At 39.8% G+C, this 27,024-nt stretch overlaps 3 protein-coding genes across 9 annotated transcripts; 1 reads left to right on the top strand and 2 right to left on the bottom strand.

Moving 5' to 3' along the window:
* Nucleotides 1–29: 29 nt before the first annotated feature.
* Nucleotides 30–10,635, bottom strand: cracr2ab (calcium release activated channel regulator 2Ab). Of its 4 annotated transcripts, XM_032589200.1 has the most exons (19): nucleotides 10,525–10,635; nucleotides 9,532–9,886; nucleotides 8,448–8,559; nucleotides 7,474–7,663; nucleotides 7,234–7,398; nucleotides 6,484–6,574; nucleotides 6,051–6,146; nucleotides 5,217–5,404; nucleotides 5,051–5,122; nucleotides 4,929–4,977; nucleotides 4,755–4,837; nucleotides 4,102–4,129; nucleotides 3,472–4,068; nucleotides 3,238–3,376; nucleotides 2,091–2,172; nucleotides 1,769–1,883; nucleotides 989–1,090; nucleotides 758–834; nucleotides 30–585 (listed from the first exon to the last, which is right to left on the bottom strand). In XM_032589200.1, the coding sequence occupies exons 2-19, from the start codon at nucleotides 9,673–9,675 to the stop codon at nucleotides 498–500; spliced, it is 2,418 nt and encodes an 805-aa protein (XP_032445091.1). In that variant the 5' UTR covers nucleotides 9,676–9,886; nucleotides 10,525–10,635; the 3' UTR covers nucleotides 30–497. The 4 variants fall into 4 exon arrangements, 3 of the variants coding, with proteins under 3 accessions (XP_032445091.1, XP_032445090.1, XP_032445093.1); XM_032589199.1 differs by having other exon boundaries at nucleotides 3,472–4,129; XM_032589202.1 differs by lacking the exon at nucleotides 4,102–4,129 and having other exon boundaries at nucleotides 3,472–4,036.
* On the bottom strand, nucleotides 10,275–13,246 carry ccdc59 (coiled-coil domain containing 59). Its single transcript, XM_032589207.1, has 4 exons — nucleotides 12,697–13,246; nucleotides 11,883–12,213; nucleotides 11,427–11,535; nucleotides 10,275–11,345 (listed from the first exon to the last, which is right to left on the bottom strand). Exons 1-4 carry the CDS (start codon nucleotides 12,842–12,844, stop codon nucleotides 11,181–11,183), a joined length of 753 nt encoding a protein of 250 aa, XP_032445098.1. The 5' UTR covers nucleotides 12,845–13,246; the 3' UTR covers nucleotides 10,275–11,180.
* On the top strand, nucleotides 13,236–27,015 carry mettl25 (methyltransferase like 25). Of its 4 annotated transcripts, none has more exons than XM_032589204.1 (12): nucleotides 13,236–13,464; nucleotides 14,172–14,342; nucleotides 14,468–14,571; nucleotides 14,701–15,261; nucleotides 15,513–15,660; nucleotides 19,757–19,854; nucleotides 20,795–20,824; nucleotides 21,336–21,409; nucleotides 22,869–22,962; nucleotides 23,318–23,392; nucleotides 23,971–24,042; nucleotides 26,300–27,015. In XM_032589204.1, exons 1-12 carry the CDS (start codon nucleotides 13,248–13,250, stop codon nucleotides 26,405–26,407), a joined length of 1,752 nt encoding a protein of 583 aa, XP_032445095.1. In that variant the 5' UTR covers nucleotides 13,236–13,247; the 3' UTR covers nucleotides 26,408–27,015. The 4 variants fall into 4 exon arrangements, 2 of the variants coding, with proteins under 2 accessions (XP_032445095.1, XP_032445094.1); XM_032589203.1 differs by having other exon boundaries at nucleotides 14,169–14,342; XR_004342635.1 differs by lacking the exon at nucleotides 26,300–27,015 and having other exon boundaries at nucleotides 22,869–23,392; nucleotides 23,971–23,986.
* The last annotated feature ends 9 nt before the right edge of the window (nucleotides 27,016–27,024 follow it).

Genomic DNA, 27,024 nt, shown 5'->3' with positions numbered 1-27,024 from the left:
GCGGTTTCTCTTTCTGTTTTCTCCCACTATTTTTTTTTTCAGCAGAAGAAACATCAAAAGCAGAACATGCCTGGAGAACTTATCATTAATAAAGGTTTTCAGGGTGATTTTTTTTTTTAATCACACATTTTACCAACTAATTAACTAAAATTATTTCTAAATCCTAGACATTGCACTGTTGTGATTAACAAAAGCATTATTTACATGTTTTTCATCAAGGTAGACAACACTCTTGGAGCTTCAGTTTTTCACCAGTTTCTTCTTCAAGAAATACAGTTCTTCACACCTATATTTTTATGTATTTTTTTTTCACTGAAATAAAAACAGTTTTTTGAAATAAACCCTTTTAAAGTGAGGTCTCTACAGCAGTTCAACATCTAATTTACTCTCACTTTTTTTTTTTGCTTTTGTGCAACTGTCAGAAACTGATGTAGGACTCTGTAAATTGCTGCTGTCAGAAATTCAATCTGTCCTTGTTTTTGCAAGGATGGGTGTCTTCACTTGCAGCAGGCTTTCTTCTTAATGGGCTGAGCACTGAGGCTGACTGTTGTGTCTCTTACCGTGTCCTCCTGCTCCAATAAAATCCTAAAAACACAGAGAAGGAAGAGAGAATGAGTCAACAGTGCCAGCACCATCGGTCATATCACCTCTGGTGAAAACTGGAACACACAATGCATTTTTGTTTTTTCCATTTTCACTCCAGCTTATCCTGAGCAACTGGATTTATAAATAAGGGGATTCAAAGTGACTATCTTACCTGGCCAGGTGAGTCAGGGACTCGGTCACATTTTTGCCGGTGTAGGCGCTGACCTCAAAGAACATCACCTTGTTTTCCTAATGAAGACGGGGAAAAAAAAGAAGTTAAATCATGTGACATGCGTCTCTTTTTTCACATAGAGATAAAAAGGAAATTTATTACACTGATTGTTTCGTTACAACTAAGAAGTGGTTAGAACATGTATTATCCTAGAGGCATATGTAAACTTACAAAAGCCAGTTGCTCTGCATCTTTAGAAGGCACCTCCCTCTCTCTTGTCATGTCCATTTTGTTGCCCAGCAGGAGAATGGGTATCCCCTCACCTGCTGCTTCCTGGGAAAATAAAAGACAGGCTGCCACTGTGAAGAGCACTAAACTAGCTTAGCATTGTATTTCAGTGAGATGGATTAGATTTAGTCAAAGCTTGAGGTGGAAGCAGCAGTGTCCCAACCACTGGCCTGGAGGACCACCACCCCACTACGATTCCTGCCAAGAATCTCCTATGTTTGCATCAGAATATAAACATATAAATTTTTTACAGATTGGGTTATGAGGACACAAGAATAGCTTTGATGGTGCTCAGATCTTTGAAGTAAAAGATTAATGTGCAAGTTGTATGGTGAGAAACCCTAACTTAAGGGCCATTTGGTTATGAATATCTCAAAATTTCCAAAATGACAGAGTTTTTGTTTGTTTCAACCCTATAGTGAATATAGTGAATGTACTTTCAATTTGGAGGGCTTTAAAGAACTTCAACATGTGAAGTCTTTTTTTTCTGTACATTTTTGAAGTCCTAAATTTATTTTAAATTCAATGAAGTCCAATGCTTTTGCAGGTTTTCCTGACTTATCATTCATGTTTAGGTCCCTAAACCTGTACTTGCTGTACTTACTCTGCCTTGGAATGGCAGAGTAAGTACAGTAAATCATATGTTCTAAACGTCAATGAAAAAGACCTGAAAGCAAATCGGAACAACCAGTTGCGTAAAGCTTTCGAGGTTAAATTTCCCACCTGGACATTCAGAAGCCAGGGTCTGACAGCTGTGAAGCTCTCCGCCACTGTGACATCATACATTAACACCACACCATCAGCCTTGCGAAAGAACTGCTTGGTCATGCTGCGGAACCTGCGTAAAGGTTGGAACAAATTAGGTAGAGTATAAAACACTACACTTAACATTTACATCGAAAATCTGCAAGCGTCCATGTCTCATGATCCTTTTCTTGGGATTGCAGTCGTTCATTAGTAGCATTAATAGCATATAAGTTAATTAGCTGATGATTTTAGCGTCTGACAGATCTTAGAATACTTTTGAATCTCAAAATGAACTCACCTCTCCTGACCTGCAGTATCCCAAAGCTGCATTGCTATTTGCATATTGTCCAGTGTTAACGTCTTCACGCTGTAGTCAATGCCTAGTGAGAAAAAGGTTTAGTATGTATTCCATATTAATATATTACAGTGATGTACCAGTTACATAACAGAGTACACAGTGCTGGCCACATTTATTGGCACAGCTAGTAAAGACTGAAGCAGTAAAATATATTCACCTCTTATTGCAGAAGCTTAATCTCAGACTGAAAATCTTCAGTAAAATACCATTTTTATTATACTCTAATTATTTTAGAGAAGGAAAAATCCTACTAAGATAGTTTTTTTTTTACCACCTGGAAATTTTTTTTGATGATCTTGCTGTATTTTTCATAGGTCAGAATTAAGTCTTACCTATAATGACATGACTTGTTTTGGATCACAGCATCACAGTTGTCCCACAGTAAAATAAAGTAGGAAATGTCTGCCTTTCTATGCATTTATCTTTTGTTTACCATTAGATCAATGTCTGATCTGATCAAAAAACAATCGTTTAGCATTTAGATGTGCTTATTTTAGAATTTCTGATCACCAATAAAAAGTATTTTAAAAAGGCTACAATTACCTCCATCTAAAGGACTGTTTGGGATACCAACAGCTGAGCCACCAGTGAGCTTTTTAAAAAAAAAAAAGTAAATAAAACAATTTGAATGTGTATATGATTGACTGAATGTAGTGTAAATTGCTTTGGAGTCCTCAGACTTGAAAAAGCACTACACAAATGCAGGCCATATACAGCATGGAGTTATTTTGTGGTTTTTAACATGTCTACACAAGGGATGCTAAGAAACGTGGGCAGCATTGTATATGCTTTGATTTACAAAAGATTGTTATCAAGAACGGCCACTAGAGGACCTTCGAGTGACTTGTACCAGAGAAAAGAGAGGGAATGAGGATAATTGAGTGTGAGAGATGAAAGCATGCTTAAAAAATGCACAGGGAGTCACTTAATCTCTTGTACAATGTGAGTCGGGGCTCTAAGACAGGCAGTGTGACTTCATAAGCCCTTCCATGTGATACTTATTCACCCTCAGACCTTCTTTGTTAACATCTATAACATTCAACCTCTGTTTGTTTCATGGTCGCAGCATTAATGTCTTTCTTCTCACCCACAGTAGCAGTTGTGGACGGGTGAAAACGGCCCTCACAAAAGGAGCGCAGTAAGGACGTCTTGCCTACACTGGAGTTTCCGACCAGGACAACCTTAAACAGACGATCCGGGGCAAACACAGCCCTTTCCTTTGCTTTCTGGGGATAATAAAATGTGTTGTATTTGTTTCGCAAACTAAAACGGCTGCAACTTGTAATGACTCATTTGAGAGAAACTGAAGCGGTAAACTCACTGGTTTGGCCTCCCTCCCAACAGGCTGACATCTTGGAGACACTGGAGTTTTCTTCACTTGGGATTTTTTAGTGGAAGAAACTTCAGTAGAAACAGTGAAGTGTCTTGAGAGAGGAGTAGCACTGAGATCGGTACCCATGGCGGCACTAGTTTCAGCCTCGCTATGAGCTTCCTCTTCATAACCATCTTCTTCCTCGCTGAGCTGGTGCAGTAGTGGTTGGGGTCCACCTTGAAGAAGGTGCGGCAGGTGGTCTTCCTCAATCGAGATGACCCTGCGAAGTGGCCAGCCGTCTGTTGGCTCACTGAGGACTTCCTCCTCCTCTCCACTCATCTTCCTCTCAGACTCCCCTCTGCTTGAGCTCTCTCTGGCTTTCACCATCACTTTCCTGTTAGTAGCGTTTTTAGCGGACGTCCTTCTGGGCTTTGGCTTCACATCTTGTTCTCTGGGTGGGCCTGGGCTGATGTTACCATTGGCTAAGGTTGAGATTTTCTTCGCAGCAGGTTGCTGCTGACGTGCAGTGGTGCAGGCAGTCGTGGCGATAGAAGCTGCGGGAGCGTCGTCTTCACTACAGGAGGAGGAAGCAACAAACACGATTTGAAGGTGCTCTATGGGCAAGGCCTCCAGAGACTGGAAGGACCCTTCCACCAGAAGAGGGTCTCTTTAGGAACAGAGGAGAAACAGAGGATACACTGAGATGACTGGCACAGATATCTGCAGGCCAAAGCCCTAGAATGCTTCTGATTTGCATACTGACTTATTATATTTTTTTTAAATCTAAAGTGACAGGTTAATTTGTCCTTCAAATCAGTTTTCCTCACTGTGCAGAGCCTCTCCAAACAATGCATAACCTCCCTATGTTTCATATCATAATCACAAACTTCAATCTTTTTATTGTTTTGGTGACAGACCAACACAAATTAATGGATCATTTTGAAGGAGAAGAAAAGTTATATCTAGTGTTACACTTTTTTGAGCAAATAAGAATTATACTGGATTTCATTTAGGGGAGTCAGAGTAAAAGTGGCTGAATGAAACTGTTTGAAACATTTTTCACAATTGAAAAATGTGTAAAATGTGCTTTGTCGTGGTTTTCCACATACAACCCCAGTAATGGACATTCAGGTTTGAACATGTAATGCAACAAAATGTGGAAATGTTTCACATTTTGCAAGTTCTATATGATTCTTTCACATCACAAAATTCTGTATATTCTTGTTAGCATAGAAAACTATCCCAAAAGCGTAAGTTTTCTCACAGTAGTAATATGATGACAAATGGATTACCTTTTTGCTGGTTGACTTTCGTCATCAAATAAGTCAGCAAGGCCCTCCATCTGCTTCTGCTGTTTTCTGAGTGAGGGTCGTGGCTTTTTTTTTTTTTAAATAAACACAACAGGTTACGTAAATTTATCTTCAATCAGTCTGGTTATGCAAATATATTTTTAAAGATGAACTTACAATAGCGCAGAATACGTCTCGCTCGTCCTTTAAGTGTTTATTCATCTCTCTGGAAGGAACATGGCATTTGTTCAAGTTGCTTTCATCTAGTTAAATCTCATACATTTAATTGCTGGTCTCACCTGAGGAGGTCAAGCTGCTTCATGAGACATTGTTTCTCCCTCTGGAGGCCCTCGGTTATTCTGTACATCTCCCTTAAACAGGACGAACATCACCACAGATTTCTCAATAAAAAATAAAAACCAACAACAAAAGATTAACCTTTAAGAATATAGAGCTTCTACCTACATCTCTTTCTCCTGATGCAGCCTGGCCGCCTGCTCCTGCAGCAGAGCCAGGTGCTCCTGAACCAGAGAGAGCTCCAGGCTGGAGCTCTCCAGCGCTCTGGACAGTTCCTCGTTGGTCGTTTTCAGCTTGACATTCTCCACGTGGCTCTCCTGCCTCTCGCTATTCAGCTCGTGGCACTGGAGCTCTAACTGCCAAAAAAAAAAAGTGTTTTTGTTTTTCCTAATTATCCAGACAAGTATCTGAAGCTAAGCATGGAGCATTGATATGGTTTTGTCTGGCAAAATGATACAAAAAAGCAGTTGCCTTTTGCTTTTAAACGCAGAAGTAATAACACTTAAATTGTTTTTATGAAAGACCAATTCTAGATTTGTAGCAACAAAAACATTGTTGTAATGAACTGTATCCCCAATAAAGTGAAAAAAGGCCATTTTGGTTCAGCAGGCTGCCTATAATTGAACAGGAACAAAGAAAAAGTCAAATCCTGAGTCAGTTATTAGCAAATATCCTATAGCATGGCAGAGTTTTTAGGACACAGCAGAATAGAGCTCAAACAGCTTTCTGAAGCTAATGTTTTCCTATCAATTAAGAGCAAAATCCTTTGAATCAGTCCTTTGAATAACAGTCCTGGCACCGGTCCGATCTGAAGGTGCCACAATTGGAGCAAATGTGGAAAAACGGCCACAACTGCTTTCTAACAGGAGGCATTTTCCTTTTATTGTGGTGGCAGTGATGTTTATTAGAAAATAAGACGCAGTCTCCGGTTCCCCAGGTGTCCAGTACTGTAACTAGGCATGCCTGAGATTAATGTGCAAGGCACACTGTGCCTCAACGTACCCGTTTCTGTTTCTGGAAGAGCTGCTCCAGCTCTCGCTCTTTGGAAAACAGCTGGTGCTCCAGCTCCTGGCTGCGCACCTGAAGGCGCTCCGAGTCCTGCAGGTCAGATTAGAAATGTTTGAAGGTCCCAAGTAGATAAAAGCTAAACATAAAGACCCAACCTCAAAGACGTGCATCAATACAAAAAACAAAAAAACAATTAGATTTTTATATCTATTCTCAAATTCAGGAAAATTATGATTTTGAAAATCTCTTAAAAGGATCACAAATAGTCTTCATATTAGGTGGAGATGCTTCTTTAAAAAAATAAATAAATCAGAAAAAAGTTTAGAAAAACAAGGTATGCTGAACAGGAAATAATTTCTCCATTTTTTATGCTACCAACAGCGAAGCAGGTTTGACAGTTTATTTCTCTGTATTTGAGCTCCTGCACCTGCAGCACAAGTCGATCTTTTTCATTTTTGATCTGCGCCTCCATCTCTTCGTACAAGTGGCGGATCTCGTTGTCATGCGTCGCTGCCTTCCTGGAATGAAGAGATAACTATAGTCATTTTGATTGCATCACAAAAAAAAAAAAAGACAGCTACAAAAAAACAGACCATTCTCTAGGCTCTGCTTGAGGTTATGCTACTTCCCACTATAGGTATTAATAATTATGTCGACACACTTACAGACTGATTTGCAGAAATTTGCACCCCTTTGGGAAAAAAAAAACAAAACAACAAGACTCTGAACAGCTAATTAGCGAAGTGTAAAGGAGAAAAGCTGCAGTGTACCATCTGTTGCCATGAGAAATTCTATACACAGTTGATGCTGGCTCTGTTTGTAAAAACAACTGCAATTTTACATAATCCCCCTACTCACCCAGAGAACATTTTGTTCTGCTAACCAGAGGAGGGAAGGAGCGAACATAGTGATTTTTTTTTTATTTTCATTACTCATTCAGGAATACCAATGCTGTCTTGCACTACCAACAGTCATAAATCCAAGTCTCTGCCTCGATTGTAGGTGAATTGACACAGATATAGAATTACTAGTAAACCCAAACTAATAATCAGTGGATTTTAAATGAGAGCAAAGTAAAAGAATATGGATTTATTTGTCCCATTAACCAAAAAAAAAAAGTGTTTCTTTCCTTTCAATTTCCTTGAAAAAGTCTTGTTAAAAAAATGCAGTCTCTTACCTCTGTAGGGCACTTTCCATCTCTTTCTTTTCCTGATGGGCCTCTTTGATTTGGTATGTTACCCTGGCCAGAAATTCCTCAAAGTTGGACAGAAGATGAGGCTCGTCTCGTCTGAGCTGGGCCCAAAGGTTGCGCACCTCACCTGGACTGGGGAGCAGGGATTTGCTAAATGCATTTGGACATGATGGGCTTTGTTAATAAATGCAAAGCAGCAACAAGACAAAGGTGGATAAAGCTTACTCCTCAAACACATTGCTGGCTCCAAGACTTTCTAGCAGCATGCAGAAGTGCCTTTCTTCTTCGTCCTCTACCCCCGACAGCCTGGCTTCCCACTGACTCTGGTAAAGAGCCTCCTTAGCCTTAAGGACGGGCCCTGTGGCCTGAGTTTGGTCATCTGTGACAGAGATTCTCCGACCGTGCAGGAACTGACCTGAAGTACACCCAAACAATTTCAAAGTTTGAATGGACCAGGATACATTCCAGTATGTGAGTGTGCGGGAGATCTATTTCTGAAACACATCATTCAGGCCTCTGCTGTTAAAGATCTGTGGATCGTTACAAACTTCTCTGGTGTAAAAGCTGATTTTAATTTAGTTTCAGAGTTTAACTGAATCGGGTTCACCACAGCTTATTTAAATTCCACTCTCCCCACACATTTCAGCGCTTTTACAACCTAATGGCTTTCAAACTATCAAATCTATCATGTGCTTTAGTGGAGTTCACGCTTCTTAAACACATTCTGAACTCCAGACTGGAGGAACTCCTCTGAAACGCAGGTTGAATCCCTCCTTTCGGTGTGTACTGTTGTCAGCAAACATCAGAGGGTTCATCGGACTAACGTAAAAATATTTACTGTACGTTTTTCTTCAGCTTAACGTTCTGAAGAATTTCTTTACTTCATAACTATTTATGCCACAGTTAAACAGACAATCCAACATAACATTTTTGTGTCACTTTCACTTGCGGGCAGTGTGGTTTCTCCTTTGCTAAACTACACACTCCCTCTGTAAACAATTACACGCTTCAAAAGAAAAAAAATTTAATGAATTTCTAAGCATATTTCCATAAAAACAACCGTAAGAGACACATTTTGTTGCTCAGTGTCAACTTGGCAATAAGGTTTATTCATCTCATTCAGTTCTGATAGGACTCTAACCTCTGAATGCTAAAGAGGATCTCTGAAGCAGAAAGTTTGTTGAAGGGAGGAAACGTACTGAATCTGGAGGAAAAGGCCTCCAGCGTGAGGTAACCAGCCCGGTCCGTATCCAGGGAGTCAAACACGTCCTCGAGCTCCTCAGCAGATAGGGGCAGCTCTCTGTGGAGCCTCTGTTGGGAGAACAATGTAAACAGACGGGACTTTAAAATGCTGGAGGTGAGCTTTACCAGAAACTGTTCTTCCGGAAGATGTTGTAAAGTGATATTAGAAGCATTTAAATCTGTTCCCAGAGATTTTCAATGCTGATTTCCAGCTCAGCCACACTCAGCTCTTTAAGAGCTATTGTAGGTAATGTTCCTGTGTCTTCATTAAGGTGTGTGGTACTCTTCCAGCACTTCTAGGGTTGTTGGTGGGACTGGGAGGGCAATGTGCCCCCCCAATCATTATAAATGGAACAAAAGAATCCAGAACAGAGCCAGAAGGGGTGACGCTGAGTGTTTTCTGCTCATTATTCACCATTATTAATGCCAAAGAGGAGACTAAATTGTGTCGCCGATAAAAGCGTCACCTATTGTTTTTCTCAGCAGAGCTTTAATGCATCCAGATTGTTCCGATTTTTTTTTTAAATCCTTGAATAACAAAATTTTCAACGTTTTGTGTTCACGCCCCTTAAACTTCTTCACATTGTCGTGTTGCAGCTACAAACTTCAGTGTATTGTATACTGAGATTTTATGTGACGGACATGCACAAAGTAGAAAATGGATAGGAAAAACATGTTACAAATGAAAACCTTAAGCGTGATTTCAATTAGTATTCATCCCCCCTTTCTACCCTCCATCCCACTAAATAGCCAATTGATTTCAGAAGTTCCATAATCACCAAAAAGACTCAAGTTGGGTGCAATTTAAACTCGGCATTAGAAAGCCTATTCACAGGAGAAACACCAAACAAAAGTGTTAAAGGAATATGAATACTTACCCAGATATTGTCATTATAATTGATTTGCTAAGTAACTTCTGATAGACTTTATCTGTATATTTTTTAAAGATATTTAACTTCTTACATTCACCAGATTTAGTGAAAATACTTTCAATTTCCAGCATAAGTCACAATAAAAAGTTAGGCTCAATCAGAAACACACCCTCATGTCAGTGCGGGTGATGAAGCCTTTCCCCTCCACGTCGCAGGTCTGGAAGAATTCCTTGGTCTTATCCAGCAGGGTGATGTGACCCCACTCCGAACCTCTCCGTCCACAGCCGTTCACCCTGACTTCTTCCTCCTCCATGCCCGGCACTCTTCAACGGCACAATGTGTGGGAAACGGCATTCACCTCTGTGGTGGTCATTGGGGAAAAAGAAAGAAAACTTCACTTCACTGGCTCTCTCTCAAACCCCCCCAAAGCTTTTACAGTCACCATGATCTTGGAGGTAAAACGCAGCACCAGAATGATGAGCCTGGAGACAAGCTGTGAATGTGCTCCAAACTAGGAAAGGATTCTGTATTAAAAAAAAAAGAACAGAAGTTAGATTTTGTGCTTCATTTTTGCCTTACAATGTATTAAAGTACTAAGACAGATTGATTTTTTTGTAAAGGAATGGATAGATGTAGTTACATAACCATGCAGCTATATAGTACTTCCTTTTTCCTTCTGCGCAAGAAACGAGCAGCTCAGTGGTACATAAATGTGGTGTGAAGGATTGTATTTGTTCCCCACCATACAGAACACAAGACAGGATAATGCCTGTAAAACTGTGGTGCCGATTCCTCAACAGGTGCTGCACCTCTGCTTTCAAACAGCCATTTTGGTTTACAAAGTTGTTCACTTCAGGAAGGGAGTGTAGTCTCACTTATTCTAAACCATGTAAAGTTCATAAAATCAACATGAAGCGTGCACTTAGATTTATTTAAGAAAAACTTTGCTTTTTGAAGAGATGTTCAGCTGTACAGAAAACTGGAACAATGCAAAAACAACCCCCAAAAAATAAATAAATCGAGTCCCTGCACACGGATGATTTTCCTTAAATTACTTGGAATTTAATGTTTCCAACTCTCAAAATCATGGGCAGTTATTTATTCTCACACCTTCGAGATGGGACTCTGTCAAACTCCAAAAAAACAACAAAAAATGTCTTACCTTTCTTGACTTGTTAGCGCAGAAGTCTTTCTCTAATCTTCATATCAACAAAGCATTGAGCGTGTTCTGCATTTAGGAAGTCCTGTCTTGCAGAGGACTGCTCAACAAGTCATTCTGCAACCATGTGATGTCATGAGGAAGCAGCCCGAGGCTTTTCAGCCTGGGTTCACCCGCTGCATGCACATACATTAGCGAGGCACAGGTTTAACTCTAATTTTTGTAGGCTAAGAGCATTTAATCTGTTTGATGACAGCAAATTAAAATCACAATTCCTTGAATGTTTAATGATTTAACTCGCAGTGGAAAAGTAAAATCACACACCAACAGTCAACTGAAGAGTTGATTGTTGGTGTGTTATTGGTCAAAAACAATGAGTTTTTTGTTAGTTTAAAGAACAAAAAAGTGCTTTCTTTTTCTTTTATTTTATACAAGAAATAAACTTTTAAAAAAAAAAAAACATATATCCAAACCACAATGCCATCTGGTGGTTTGACAGTCCTTCTGCACACAAATGTTACAAAATAACCTGAAACATAAGATGTAGAGGTTTTCCTCAGTTACAGCTGAGAATTTGTCATTCCAGGCAAACAGAGTAAAATCACAGCCCTCCTTCAGGTTTTAAACGGTAGTCAGTTAAATCAGTTCAGGCAGAGGAGTCATTTATCAGTTCCTTGGATCTTCTGAAGTAAATATTCCATTTGAACGTTCAAGTTCGGCTGTCCTTTCTTAGTCTTCTGACTCAGGAGGCGGAAAGTCTCAACTTTTTTCTGCTTGTACCTCTGAATGGCTTCTTCTTTCTGCTGCTTGTTCTTCAGGTATGCCTGTTAAATAAGAAATCGAATGAAAGTCACAAAAGGTCAGCGAATTCCTCCAGCATTAAACAAGTAAGGCATATGCTTCACCTCTTTCTTTAGTCTCCGTTTTTCTCGAACGTTCTCAAATTCCTCCTTCGTCTTTTGGTAAGATGTCTTCCGCTGCATTTTCTTTCGCATGCGGTTGCTTATTGGAACACTAAAAAGAAATGTAAACGTGATTAATTTCATGTTCAGAAATTCAGAAGCACCTATTCTTAATTAAAATAATTAACGTGGTCTTTTTTTTTTCCATCACACTAATAAATACCACAAAGTACAAATAGAAAATCTTAAGTTTGTGCCAACCACACATAGAGTAAACCCAAATTAAACAAGAAACATTTTACATTTGTATAAATAAATGATGTGTCCTACATGCCAAAGAATATTTCTAATAAATATGACAAATACACTACATCCAAACTCCTTGAAAACACAGAAACATAAACTGCTGATTGTCTACCTCTGGTATGGGATTTGTGTTATGACGGACCAAACTGTCACCTTTCTTGCTCCGATGTTGTTGGCTCAGGGTTCCCAGAAGCAGAGTCCATCAGCTCAGATCCTCCAGCAAAGTCTGTGTCAGGAACATCAGCGTTATTTTCAGTTCCATCCTTCATCTGCCCTTTCATTCTTAGCTTGCTCCTGTTCACTCTGTTTTCCCAAGCCTGTTTCCTCAGTTGCTCAGCCTCCGCCAGGTACAGATGCTTGAGGTGTTCTGGGTACTCCTCCTTGTACACCACATTGGCCTTGGGGTTCTTCTTACGCTCCCTTCTCAGCAGTTTGTTGTACTCATGTCTGACTTTCTCCTTTTTCTTAAAAGCAAACCCTTGACCTGATGGGGGAAAAAAAAAAACATGATCAAGTTTTAATACTTATTCTGAATTTCTTTAGGAGAGGTGTCAGAATAGTTTTAAAGTTTGGAAAAGAAATCAGGGATATTCAATGTCTATGTTAAAACAAACACACATCTAAAAGCTACAGCATAAGCACTAGAGAGCCTGAGTTTGAAACTGGTCTATATAAATGAATATTCAAGTGTTACAATGGAGCAGTAAACGTTCAAATTTAACAAAACTGACAATCTGTAGACGTGTAATCAGCTATATTCAAAAGAAATAAAAAATACATTCATGAATAAACACTGAAGTTTGTGGTTGGAACGTAACCAAGTATGGGGAATGAATTGCATACCAAGACATCGTCATTATACACCGTTTTATCTTATTCTACAAATGAGTCCAAATCTACATTACCCAATAACGGTTAGCTAATAAATTAAGTAATATAGAAAAAAGAACAAACTAGACACACATACCTTCTTTAACGCTGCCTTCAAACATTTTGTTGTGTGGGATCCACTTCTTTTTCTTGTTTACCCCACCTGACGCTTTTCTTTCTTCCCTAAAATTGCCATCTTTAATTTGAGGTTTGTCGTTTTTTCTTTTCTGGTTCGTCGGCGCCATTTGAAAATGTAATTATCACGAAAAACCGAACGTTTATAAATCTCTCATGCTACCTTAGCTAGTTATTCTCAGGCCGCATGCTGTTTTCCTGCTGACGCTGCGTGGTGACGTAGTTCAGCCAGGCAGGACTAATCGATTACGGATAGATGACATTCTTCAGAATGACCACTGTTGTTAATTACGAGATAATTGGCATTTAAATGTTAACAATGAAATATTTTCTACGTTGTACTGACCCATAAAATGTAAGCTTTTATATCAGGAAAATATTAAAACCAAAAGCATGAAGAAAGAGCCTTGAGTCATCGACTACTGTTTTTGACTACTAACGACTTGGTTTACGTCGTCATGAGAAGGAAACAGTGCACATGCTTTTGAGGTTCTCTTTAAATCGCTTTTCAAAATGAAATCTTCCTGTTGCAGCCTTACAGAAATTCAACGGCGGATAGATGAAGTAAAGCGCTTCCTGTCGGGGACTCTCGCCATCGCTAATGCTCACACAGTCGAGTTTTACACGCACGACGTGTGGAAGCGGTTCATTGCCGTGACGCCACAAGAGGTCCTAGCAGCAGTCAGTTCCGGTAGCGACCAGCAGGGAGCGCCAGAACACAAAGAAAAGGGTAAATACAGACAAGACGTCAGAGAGAGAAACGGTGCATGCCTGGCAAAAGTGCCAATTCCCCTTGAACTTTTTCTCACATTGTTACGTTAAAACAAAAGAAAAAATACAAAATAAATAAAACGTATTTTATATGATAGTGCATAAATGTTAAAAAATTTGGTTTTTTTTTATATACAAATAAAAACCTTGACATTTTCTTGCCACATATTTAGGTCTGAACATTTGGACTTCTGAACTCTACTTCTTCCACAGAAGCCGTATTTGAGTTTATAACTAACACCATTGATTTTGACACATTCTCTCACCTGGACAGCATGCGGCCTGGAAGAGCTAATCTCTTTAGCTCTTCCAGTTATCATGACCGACTCTTACTGCACAATAGGTCAGCTGGAAAGGAGCTGGAGACTCTCCATCGTTTTCACCAACAGATGATAAGCAGATAAATAAGCTTTCAGAGGAGCTATTATGCATTAAGGTTTCATTATTTGGCAACATTAGGACGTGTTTTATTATTATAAACAAAATTAAACAAAATCATTCATTCCTAATTGGCTGCAACCTTAATTGACATTATCATAGGCGCTCTAGCTGGGAATTATTGAAGGTAGATACACTTTCAAATGGAGTTCTCCAGTTTAAATAGACAATAAATAAATAAATAAATATTCAAACTTAGTATCACTTTGTGTTTTTCCTTTTCAGCAGAGCATTCCAGGACCACATTTGGGTTTTGCATTCATTCAAACCAGCTGGTTGACATCCATGAGCTGCTAGAGGAGGCCAAGGCCCAATCCCTTCCTGGCCTTGGAGTGTGTGTGAGCAGGGATGAGCTGCTTCAGAGCCTGAGAGGCAGCGAGTTGGAGTGTGCAGAAACCGGTAGGGCTTTTTCCTAAGAATACAAAACCAGTAGACGATTGTCCACGAACGTTCAGCTCAGATGATGAAGGTTTTTGGGGGGAGCTCAAGCAACATTTTTTAACCTGGATTTTTCTTTGTAACAGATAAACTGGAGCCAGATGAGTTTATGAACTCAAAGAAATCCCATGAAGTCCAGTGTATGTCTAAGGTGGTGGCTTGTTTGACCCAGCATTGTGGAGTCAAACAGGTAGAGTAATGCAAGTTTATTCATGTAATCATTTGAAATATAAAGTGAAATATACATGTTTTTATTGAAATTGATTTTTGAATAATTGTAAAGAAAGGAAACATTATAAAAATACGTACTGAATTCTAGGTGATAGACGTGGGGTCAGGGAAGGGCTACCTGAGCTCCTTCCTGTCGCTGCAGTACGGCCTCCAGGTGTTCGGCATTGACTCCTCCAGCACTAACACGCATGGTGCTCAGGAGAGGAACAGGAAGCTCAAGAAGTTCTCACGAGCGTACCAGAAACGCTCGAAAGCAGCACAGACCCAAGCGGAGCCCCAATCCTCGCCTCAAATGGAGACGGTGGAAAGGAAACCTGGGTTGAATCAGGACGGGGACGCTTTAGCGGGAAGTGGCTCTCAGCAGGATGTAGGGGTGTCAGTCGACGCTCCGGCTGCAGAAACTCAGTCGGAGCTCGGTCCAGAAGCAGGGGAGCTCTTTCTGAGCGCTCTGTCGGCAGATGTGATTCAGCCTCCGTCCCCCAGAGTTCCTCCAAGTCAGCTCAGTGTGGAGGAGAAGGAGAGGAGAAAGAGAGAGAACCTGGAGAAGAAAGCTCGGAGCAGAGGAGAGGGCGCCGACGGCGTGTTTTCACCGCTCACGTCTTATGTCACGTCAGAAACTGAGCTGCGGGATCTCATCACTGAGCTGGAGGTGAGACAAAACAAAAAATTCTGAGAATGAATTTATTGTGTGTAAGGTAGAGGAAACCATATGGGTTAGTAGCAAACTTGACTCCCACAGCAGCGTCTAAACTTTCACCTGCTGGAGTAGAGAGCGAGTCAGTGGTGTGACTGCCATTGTCATCGTCAATAAATTCTACCATCGATCTTCTCCTGTCCTCCTCCGCCTCATCCTCTGTTCTCTTCTTTTTTTTGCCCTGCGTGTTTTCTACCAAACTCCAGGAAGCCGTCATGGTCGGCCTGCACACGTGTGGCGACTTGGCTGCGAGCACGCTGAGGATGTTTGTGGCGAAGCCGGAGCTGTCGGCCGTCTGCGGCGTGGGCTGCTGCTATCACCTGCTGTCTGAGGAGTTTAACCCGGACGGACAGGGTAACCACACACACACACACACACACACACACACACACCCACGCACACACACACACAGAAAAATCTCAAGGAATGCCTGGGGCCAATCAGCGCCTTGATACCCTAAATAAAGCAATAAAATGGGAATAAAACACAGAAGAAATGTTCAATTCAAATAGAACATGAAAATATGTTGTCAGTTTTACATTCACAATATATATATACAGTACAGACCAAAAGTTTGGACACACCTTCTCATTGAATTCAATGAGAAGGTGTATATATAATCAAATCACAGCCTTTCTTCAATAAAAAAAGATTGAATTTCAGGCAGTTCAAGGTCAAGTCATACTAAACTCTTCTAGGTCGCACATGACAGCAACACTTTTCAGTGTTGATGGTGTTACTGACTGTAGAAGACTCAAGTTTTGTAAGTTTTAGTGTTAATCTGGTGCAACAAATGAAAGCTGGAGGAAGCACAGAGACGTGAGAGGCTGTAAGAAACACCATCGTCAACTTTCATGTTGCTGCCAACATGAACATGAAGCTGCCAGAGATCAAGAGAGAGCAAGACTTTTATCAGATAACGGGAAGACAGAACAGAGCACAAGTTTTGCTTGTTTTAACCTTTTGAAGTATTAACTACTGCTTTGTGTCAATGAAGAACATGCTAAACATGTACATCTCAGGGGTAATGGTACATTCTCTCTAAGGAATACACACAGACAGCTGTCCTAGCAATACTAACTGCACAAACTGTGCTGATGGCTAATGCATCATGCTAGTTTAAAATGCTAGCTTTTTGCTTTTTTTAAAAAAAAACCTGCTAAATTCTTCTGAAAAGAAAGCCTAATTAGAACAGTTTTGTTTTTGTATCTGGACATTTTGTCACATTTCGTTGCGGCGTTTTGTTTTAGCTTTAGCTCATGGCTCCTGTACTCTCTGATATTATCACTCTGAACTATCGCCTTCCTTTATTTCCCACAAACCACATAAACATTTCAGTGTGGCTTTTGTGGGAAACAACTCAAATATTCCACTGAGAGGGAAGCGACTGAGCCAAGTTCCTAATCTACAGGTCATGTTGAGCTCCAGGATTCAACGGTTAGAGTCGTTACAGCGCCGGCTGCTGAAAGTTCGGCATTTCAAAACCTTTGTACTTAGAGAGGAAACTGAGTCAAAGGAAACCGTTCTACAGCTTCTGTGTGTGAAGGAATTCGTTGTTACTCATCTTTTGCACTCTGAATTGAACTCGTCTCGCTGCCTCTTAATTTGGGAGCCTGATATCTGCCAGGTTTTGTATATTCCTTCAGTTTCTAGTTTATTCTGTGTGAAATTGTCTACATGTGTCCTCCTGCTGTTACAGCAGCCTCTCTTCTTGTTAAGAACTTGACTTTCCACACCAACATCATCAGAGCTCGTCTGAACATCAGAAACCTGAAAGTGATACCATCTCAGCCAATTAAAAACAATCCATTCCACGCTTTGCCACTTTTTTAACTGAGGCCAGCAGCCCACTCTTGCAGTGTGGGCTGCAGGCCAGCTCCCATGGTGGCCCACCCTTTCCTAAGAAGGACTTAGAAAGCTGAAACACTTCATCGCACAAGGTTATGTGTTTATTTAGGCTGCCGGTTTGGAATTTATGCAATTCCGTTAAATGACATTATCCATGGAGATTACCTCATTTGGGATCAGTATAGCATTTCACAAAAGCAACAACACCTGCTCTCACAGGATAACAGACATTTACCTTTTTTATTGCTTTTGCACCAATTAAACATAACATTATGAACATTCGGATTATTCTGTGTCGGTCTCACTTTCTGCTTCCATAACAGCTCTGATTGAAGTTAGCAGCTGGTCCTTGTATTGGAAGCTGCCAGGTGGGAGCTCCGTGTTTCATACTTGTTAGTCCAGCAGAGGAGTCTGCAACGTTTACAACCTAACGGGTCAATTTTACTCTCAGGCCAGTCAAATAAAACTCAGTTAGAGCCACAAATGTCACACGTCTTTTTGAAAAAGAAAAAAAAAAAAGACGACTTATAATTTTAGATACATTTTTGCTATAGAAATGTTGTCCTTTTTAAAGAAGCACCGTCTTCTCTCTATTTTTCAGATTTAAAATAAAAATTAAGATAAAATTTAGTAAGAGGATGAATTTTTTTCTCTCTGGGATGGAAAATTATGTAAAAAGAAAAAGAAAATGCACAGATTCTAACCTAATGACCAATCGTTTTTATGTTAATTCCAATGCAAATATTACAAAGAATAAACTCAGAAACTGGTTAAAAAAAACCAAACAAACAAAAAACAACTGCATTTGTTATATCTAATTTTAAAAATACTAGCTGGTTCTTTTTAATTTTTGGCCACAACTATTAAGAACCACTGTGCAAGGTCCAAAGAGCCACTTGTGGCCCCGGAGCCCCATGTTGCAGACCCCTGGAACAGTACATACCATAGATGGATGTTTGCTCATAGATCCGATTAATTTGGTACCAAATCAATGTCTCAAACTTATACTTCTTCTCAAGCTATTCCTTAACGATTTTTGACATTATCCAAGAAGGGTTGGTACTCTGTAGTCTAGTATAACCAGACATGTTGCTATGGTGATGGTCAAAACCTAAGAACTCTTACTTGCGGGAATAGATGCTTCCATTGTACTTGCAGCTATGAATAGTCCATAAAGGTATCCAAGGAATCAAAAATAGCAAAGGACAGAGTGGTGTTATTATTTCCAGCAAGTCAGCTCTTAGACTTTCCTGGCTAATGGCTAACCAAGCACACCACATTCTGCGTGGTCTCAGTTTGTAAGCTGGTCTGCCTCTTAAGCAGTTGGTTTTGCCATTCCTCTACCACAACAAGCTGTCACAACAAGGTTTTTCTTATCTCCATGTAAACCAAACAAGAAAAAACATTAAAAAATCCTGCATTTGCGAACATGGAGCCAAAAATAAACGCTTGGTATCCGTTTTGCTCTACCTCTAACATTCAGACGGGTGGGGGAGAAGAGGGCTTCTCCTTTCCATTTGTTTCTAAGCTTCTGTGTCAGCAGGTCATACGCTGGGCAGAGGGGGAAGTTAACGTGGCTGCTAATGTGATTATGTGTCCGGAACAGTTTAACCTGACCGCAGCCGCACATGAAAGCAGTATGCTATTAGTACCTCCTTACACTGCATCCTTCTGCATGCACCGTTCCTCGCCCTCAGCCACTGACCCCTTTTAGAAATGACATGAGAAGGATGTCAGGCCATCAGATAGCAACACCCACTACCCTCCCACTTGAAATATGTATGTATGTGAAGGCTCTTGAAACGCCCTTGCTCCGAAATATGTGGTTCATAACGCTAAAAACTTCTACAACCTCACAAACACTGTAGGTTCTTTTTCACATATGAAGTTTTCCTCAAACTGCTTAATTTTGGTTAGGCTCATGCATGTCATAATTGTGAATTTTGTGTGTTTTTAATGCAAATTTGAAATGTTTTCTCTTTTAGGTTATGCACCTCAGACTATGAATATATTTTTAAAGTTCAAAAGCAGAGCAGATTGAAAAAGTTTGCCATTTCTGCTGTAAAATCAATGCAAACAAATCATTTGGACCTCAAATGAAGTTAACTGTTTTTCCCTTCTGAATATTGATTCCTTTTAGAAAACACATTATGTAGAATTAAGTGGATTATAACCGAATTTCATCTTGGGACTGAAATGCATAAATATTTGTGTTTGTGGGATCACTGCTAAGATTACATTTCTGTATTCAGTGCAGTAAAATAAATCACAACTTTACTGTGATGAAAAATAAAAACCTGTCATTGTAAAATAGTACAATTTAGTGTCTCGCAAAAGAGTTCTTAGTTGAACTTTTGTACATTGTTGCGATTTACTGCAACAACAAATGGCAATAAAATACATTGTTGTTTTTGATTGCAATGCAAGTGAAAAGGACTATTGTTCCTCCTGTTCAGGATTGCTTGAGGTGACGCAAATATGCGCAGATGCAAGCTGCAATTTCGCCCTTTTTCTAACGAGGAATCACATTAGTGGAACAACATTTCAGAGCCCAAATGCTCAGTCAGCAAACTCGAGTTTATCTCCGTCTCTTCCCTGCCAGAGAAACCGTTGCAGACTGCGTGTGGTTTCCCCCTGAGTCAGTACCTCCGCAATCAGTCCTGTTTCTGCGGCAGGAACGCCAGGATGTCAGCATGTTTGGTGAGTGCGATGACACAAAGAAATGTGTGTTGTCAGGCACATCTTTGTTAGCAGAACCCTCAAGCTGACAGTGAAGAGCGGCGATGAGCCAAGACCGTTTTCATCACCCACAGATGAAGCTAATACTCTTTTAATTATTATGCTATGTGGCTGTTTATGGGCTGGTGAAAGTGGGGACTCAGTTCTTGTGGTCGGTGGGCAGGGGAAATGGGCAGCAGGGAGGACCTGAGTGAGTTTGACATAAGGCAAACTATTCTTATCTGACAGTTGGCATGGAGAGCTCTGGAAAAGCAAAGTTTGGTACAAAAGATCCGTGCACAATGGCATCGAGAAGTTTGGTTTTTTTTAGCTTTATTTTATTTTATTTTATTTTTTTTCTTATTTATTTAAGACTTTTCTTTTTAATACTTTTTGTTTTTTTCTGAAAATGAATTCAATAAAATATCCGTTTTAATGTTGGCACATTTACTCATCCAGGTTATGGCAGCTATTTTTCTTTGTGTTTTCAAGAGATTTTATTGATTGCTCAGAACATAATAATAATAATCTACACAAGTTTTAAAATTATTTATCATGGCCTCATTTGTTTACACCACAAAAACCTGCGTACACCTTTGAGAGCCACAACATGTGTGGAGGAGTCAAAATGAGGATTTTAAAACCTAAAAAAATCCTTTGACCAACTGTTAGTTTACATTGGTCAGAGGTTATGTGCTGAGGGTCTGGTGTACTGCATGGGTGGAGTGTTGAAGGAAAACTACGGCCAATTTAGCAGCTGTCCATGAGCCGTCATCAGCATATTAAGTTAGAGGTGGTCATAATGTTTCAGTTCAGCACTGCTTTGTTTTCCCCCTTGTGTCTACAAAAAATGTTTCCCCTACCAGAACACACTTCATTATAATCTTTTTTTCCTCTTCTTCTTCTTCCTACTACAAAACAGGCACTGGAGCGAGTCTCACTTGGCCAGGGTGTAAGTAAAGCATTCCTACTTATCATTCTCAATATGTTAAACTAAAAGTCATCGTCACACAAGAATGGAAACAACCGCTGCGGCTCTATCATTACTTTTAACTAAACAAATCCATCAGCTCATTTCAAACCACAAACACGCACAATTAATAACCTCCCAGGCTGCTCTCTATCATTGCTGTAGATCTGCATGCATTTAAACAATCAGTCCATTAATGCTGCTGCTGTTGTTTTAAGTCATTGATTGACTTTGGTGTATTTATTCAAAAACATGGAGCAAAGAGGCTGCGGGCCAACTTCGACACATGATACCCGCTGCCATTAATATGGAATGTTTATAAATATTAATGCAATCACGGAAAGATTGATTATTACCGTTGGAGCAGAGGCACGAATCCAAAAGCAGGCTTGATTGCCTGCTGGTGTTGCATTAACTTTTGGGGAAGTGTCCGAAATATTGACTCACCGTTTGGAGCAACATCACAGTAAACCGCTTTATCTTTTTGCTTCAGATTCAGATGGAGTCTTTGTTCTACCGAGCAGTGCTTCATGTTATTCTGAGGGACCACTACAGCTTCTATAAAAGGTAACACAGAGCAATTTAGGACATTTCGTGTGACCGGCGGTCACAGCAATAGTTAAAATTGTGAGCGGGACGCAGAACAGAGCAGGCGTCGAGCTTTCAAAGCGGTCCAAAAGGCTTGCTTTTACTGCACTGAACCAAAACGGAAAACTTTTTGTTTCTGGTTTGTTTGAGTTCAAATGAACCGAGACTTGCAAACAAAAGCCACATGTAGTCAGTTATGGAGCGCGCCATGAATTATACCAGACCGTGGAGTTGAAAATAACCCTGTTGAAACAAAGATTAGCTTGGAAGTGTTGACAGTCGTCTGTTACGTTCTTAAAATTATAAACAGCTGCAATGAGATAGAAATGCGAGAAATTACAGGCTGTTTAGCTTTGATCAAAATGCTTTTCATGTCACTACTCTTAGGTGTTAGCCAGTTATGATTTCCTTCATGTTTGCAGTACCATAACACACTTATCATTCCAACCATCAAACCTTTGAAGAATTTTATCAGTATAAACAAGTTGAGCTAACAGTAATAGAGCCCAGTGCCTTTAAACGTGAGCATTAATTTTACTTCTTCGTCTTGATGGTAGGTCCAGCACAATCAATCAATCAATCAATCAAATTTTATTTGTATAGCACATTTCAGCAGCAAGGCATTTCAAAGTGCTTTACATCATGTCAGACACAGAAACACAAAGCAACATAGAATCAACAATCAAAACACGACATTAAGTCAAGTTCCATCAATAAATTTGTAATTGATTATGTTTCAAATACAATCCTAATACAAGTACAGTCATTCAATAAGCACATACAGAACTTGGTAAAAAAGAAGTTGAACAGATCAGGTGTTCCAAGCCTCGTGCTCAGTACTAAGAGCTGTAAATGTGTACAGATATGGCATTTTGCCACAAAGATATGTGTTATCTTTGGATAACACATATCCAAAGAAATGTTTGCTTTGGATATGTGTTAACCAATTACAGATTATAGGGTTAGGTCTTAATTTCAACACATACAGTTCAAATTAAAGCTAATTATTGAAGCATATTGCAACGTTTCCAAAAAAAATAAATAAATCAGGTATATTTATGCCTTTTAAAAGTTCACATTTTCAGTTGGTGTGAAAATACGTCTTCCCACTGCAAGATTTCATCCGGGAACAATTGAGGGAAATGCAGCTGACCTCAGTTCAGTCCTTATCAAATGTTTATGCTGCAGACAAGATCAAATATTCCTAAAAGACACTGAGCCCTTCCTGCCCTCTGAACCTCAGTTTAACGACAGCCATTAGCATCGAATATCCATTACTTCCCCCCGCTAGACAGAAGCTATTCATCATTGTTAAGCCCTTTGGTAGGGCTTGATTTCCAAAGTGTGATTTAAAGCGAAACTGGGGACACATTGAAGGAGTGACAGGTTTGTTTGTTCGAGCGTGCCAGAACTGAGAAATAGTGTGTTTGCTCCACAGCGAGAAGCGGGTCGGAAATGTTTATTCCAAAGCAAAATCATTTGTGGACTACGTTCGGCGAGCTCTGCACCGATTGGAGCTGGATGACTCAAAGGTCAGACGCACAATTACTACATTCATCTTACAACGCTTTCCCGAAACAAACTCCTGGAAACATAGCAAACATCCATTTCACATTTCCACCACCAGGTTGAGATTTATAACTGTATATAGGAGCCGAAGTATTATTTCAGCAAGCTGTAAAGATGCTGTCATGGTTCGCAAGGCTGGCAAGTCAAAATCTGGTTTGCCCCAGAATAGCATGACGTATTTTTATCTGTTTCTCACAAGTCCTAAAAATTGTAAACAATTTACGAGCCTCACTCACGGTCTTCTCTCAAAAAAACAATTTTTAAAATTCTTTTAGCTACATATTCCACGCCCTCATTGTTTGACTTCTTCCTCTGCAGCTTTGTGACAGTGACATTCAGAGCTACCATGACACGTACAAAGCACGGATGGACGAGATGCACGCCTTTAACATGGTAAGCAGACGACACCCAGGGTTTCTACGGAGATTCGTACTTTACTATTGGGGTAAAAAAGGCTGAGAGTTTGGAAATGTGACACTGTGAAACGCATAGAGCTCGGACGTGAAAATGTCTAAGAAGCCTGCAACCATTCACAGCTCGTATGGCATCTAGGGGTTTATTTTTGTCGTAAACGCTGTACCATTTCCACCACAAAAATTCAGGGAATTTGGTGTAAAGTATTTTAATTCCTGCAAATTGTAAATAAATTATAGATCTGTGGGGAATTGCGTGACTAAAATTGAACTGAGGAGGAAAACCAGCCCTGGTTTTGTTTTCCCCGAGGCTGCTAATTATGGTGTCAGCCACAATACAAATTTACTTTCTGGACATAAAGCACTATTGTTTTTTTGTTTTTTTGGGGGTGATTGCACACTAGCAACGGGATGGGAACAAGTCACGGAGCTGTTTTATGTTAAATGTCAGAACAAGACATGAGCTAAAGGGAGTGACTCACAGGAACATTTAAACTGCATCAAAAAAAGCTCCTTTCACTAACCGTAGCTTCACTCCACACGTCTTCCTTTCTGCAGTTGAAGGTGGCCCTTGCTCCATGCATCGAGGGTCTGATTCTGCTGGATCGTCTCTGCTACCTGAAAGAACAGGTAATGTGTCCGTCTCTTCTAGGTTGTGTAAAACAGCAGTTGTTTCAAATATCTGGCCGCGAGTCTTTTTTATTACAACGAATGAATTTTCATTGACTCTTATTGGCAGAATTACTAAACAATATAAGAGGTTTTAGTACAAACCACCGGCTTAAGGTCAACACAAAGCCTCTGATTCAGATTTCATGGTTCCATCAATTTCAGCATGTTGTCCAAGTTTTGAATCAGCAAAGCAACCCAAGACTTACACCAGCACCAACCCTTTGTTCTCCAGGTCAGACAGTTGTCAGGCTTGGGCGTGACTAGTTAAATTAAACTCCATGTTCTAAGAAATGTAGATAAGTTTCACTTAATTCTTGAAATAACAAGGGAGAAAGTCCAGATAGTTTTTTTACTCATAAGAAACAAATGATTTCAAAACCGCATTTCATAGCTACTCAATATGTTTCTCTGGTATTAAAGAAAATTCATTGCAATCCCTGGAGAAGCCATGTAAAAACCCTGAAAAATAATAATAAGACAACCTAAAGTGATATTTACCATTAATTTGAATGCATTTGTAGTGGAAAAAATTACCATTATTTGATTTTTTTTTCTTAATTACTGTATTAATTTATACAAAATAAGTCTCAAAATAAGCATTTAAAATGCTTCAGTAATGTTTTTAGTCTGATTGCCTAGAGACATTTAATTAGCTTTTCATGACTTCCCGTTTTACTTGACATAAAACTTCCTTTTCTCTTAGCCAGTAAGATAAAAAAAAAAAATGGCTGCTGGAAAGTACGCAACTGCTTTTTAGGGATCTTCGGATATAAATAAAAAAGAACAAACAATCGAAAAAATTAGATGAAAATAGAGCAACAAACGCAGCTGATTTGATCACCCAAGCAGTGCTCCAGCTCTGATTTCCTTTCATTACGTTTCAGCTGGACTCATCATTTGTGATTGGCTCTTACAGCTCGTTGATTGGGATTTTGAAATACGCCTCCCCAATGATTAAAGCGAACATGCAGAGATGTCAGCCGAAATCAGGACCACTGACATTAATATAGGTGTCAGCCAAATTGAACGCAGCCTGCAGTTTCGCAGTCTTCTGTTTCCTAGGCCAAACACAACAAGCTAATCTTTGCTCAGAGTCATCGTGAGGCGATACGAAGTCTCCAAAAAGCTTTGAAGTGGTGATTACATGCGGTTAATGTGTCAGATGGACTTCCTCATTAGGGTCATGTAATCAAACTACGTAACATCAACATCACCGGTCTGGGCTGAAGGCTGTCCCTCGAGGATGAAAACGATGATGATAGAAGCACAGTAATGTAATCCATGTGGTGATGAGTTCGGAATCACGCGAAGCCAAACTTATGCAACCCAACACTGACAGATTGAGGTATTTAGTACATTTTCTGTTGCATTAGTTATAGACACGACAAATGCAAGCAGTGTTCTTCCACACAAACAGGAGTTCACTCTAAACCAATTTTTGGAACGTTCTCTAAGATAAACACCACACAGAACAGAAATTATAGTGCTTTGCCAAAGGTTTATTTTACGTGATTTTTCTTTAAAAAAAAAGAGTCTGCAAGTGGGAAATATGTAGGGTGAAAAATGTTTTGTTTTGTTCTTTTTCTAAAAATAAACCCAAAAAACAAAACACCAATAAACATCTAAAAAGTGTTCCATGCATTTGCAATGTGTGTGTTTGTTGGAGAATATTAGTCAGGAAAAAGGTTTGTCTCAGTATTCAGTTCATCTTTTGAAAAAGGCTGAACTAACACAAAGGTACCAAAATGTGGCCATTCACCTAAAACTATTAACCTCATGGTAACTCTGGAGGAGCTGGAGAGGCACAGAGCTCAGGAGGGAAAACCTGTCAGCATGAATGTTTATCCTGCACAAATCTGGCCTTTGGCAATTTTCTACAAACCACCAATGGGGCACAACAAGCAAGTGGACGAAGGTGTTCTGTTGGAATGAGACCAATTTTTTTTGGCAAATCTCAGTGCGTTGGAAAGCTAACACTGAACCACCCTGATCATCCAGCCCTAACGGTCTGCACCTCCAGCCCTCGAGAGCCGATGTTCTGGAACGTTTGGATGCATTCCTGCTCTTACACTTGAATCAAAAGACTGAAGTACCTCCTTGGCAAGTTTATCAAAGTCCTGGTCAAGAACCATCCGTGTGATGCTTCATGACCAGGACTCATGGTTTATACTTTAGCCAGGCATTGTATGAAATGTGTGTTTCTTTTGTCCTGTAGGAGGGTGTGTCCTTCTCTGCATTGGTTCAGCTGTTCGACCCCCTGCTGTCTCCTAGATGCTACGCCGTCGTCGGACTTAAAAGTCATTCTACGAAACTAAAAAGCTGAGACACTTATGCATATGCATATGGAGATGATACACTTAGATTATATTTATATATGATTGTCTATAATTGTCTTGAAAACGACTATTGTAGTGCATCATTACCTCCTAGTTTAATTAGATACATTGATTTAAATCAATATGCATTTCAACCCTCAAGTTTGTATTTTACCTCCGATTTGGTTTCTGATGGGCCACATACATGAAACATTTGCAGTTTTCTATTACTTTGAAATACTTGGAAGATCTGTGAAGCCTGTGTGATTTGAGTGATGTGTTTTGCAGCCTTTTGTCACTGGACTCTTAAGAAAACTTGTCTTAAAGGACCCTTCAGGGAATTGGGGGTATTTGGGGATTTGAGTGAACTTTGGGCACATCTGGAAAACCCATTTCTAGTTAAGGTTGAGAAATAAGTTGAGGCTGAATGCGACTTATTCACTTCTTTCCTATTGGTTTTATAATATGCGCGACTTGTACATCTTTAAACCATCAGAATCATTTTGTTGAGATTGTATGTGGTATGCTAACTCAAATTAGCACACCATAGTGAAGTAAAAGGACAATATTTCATGTTTTTTTATGCTAATAAAAATAATGAAAATGTAATAATTTATATGTTGTA

This window comes from Xiphophorus hellerii, chromosome 17 (assembly GCF_003331165.1).
Source record: "Xiphophorus hellerii strain 12219 chromosome 17, Xiphophorus_hellerii-4.1, whole genome shotgun sequence".
NCBI classification, from domain to species: domain Eukaryota; kingdom Metazoa; phylum Chordata; class Actinopteri; order Cyprinodontiformes; family Poeciliidae; genus Xiphophorus; species Xiphophorus hellerii.
Note: the sequence above shows the minus strand (reverse complement) of the source record. Positions and strands in the feature narration are given on the sequence as shown.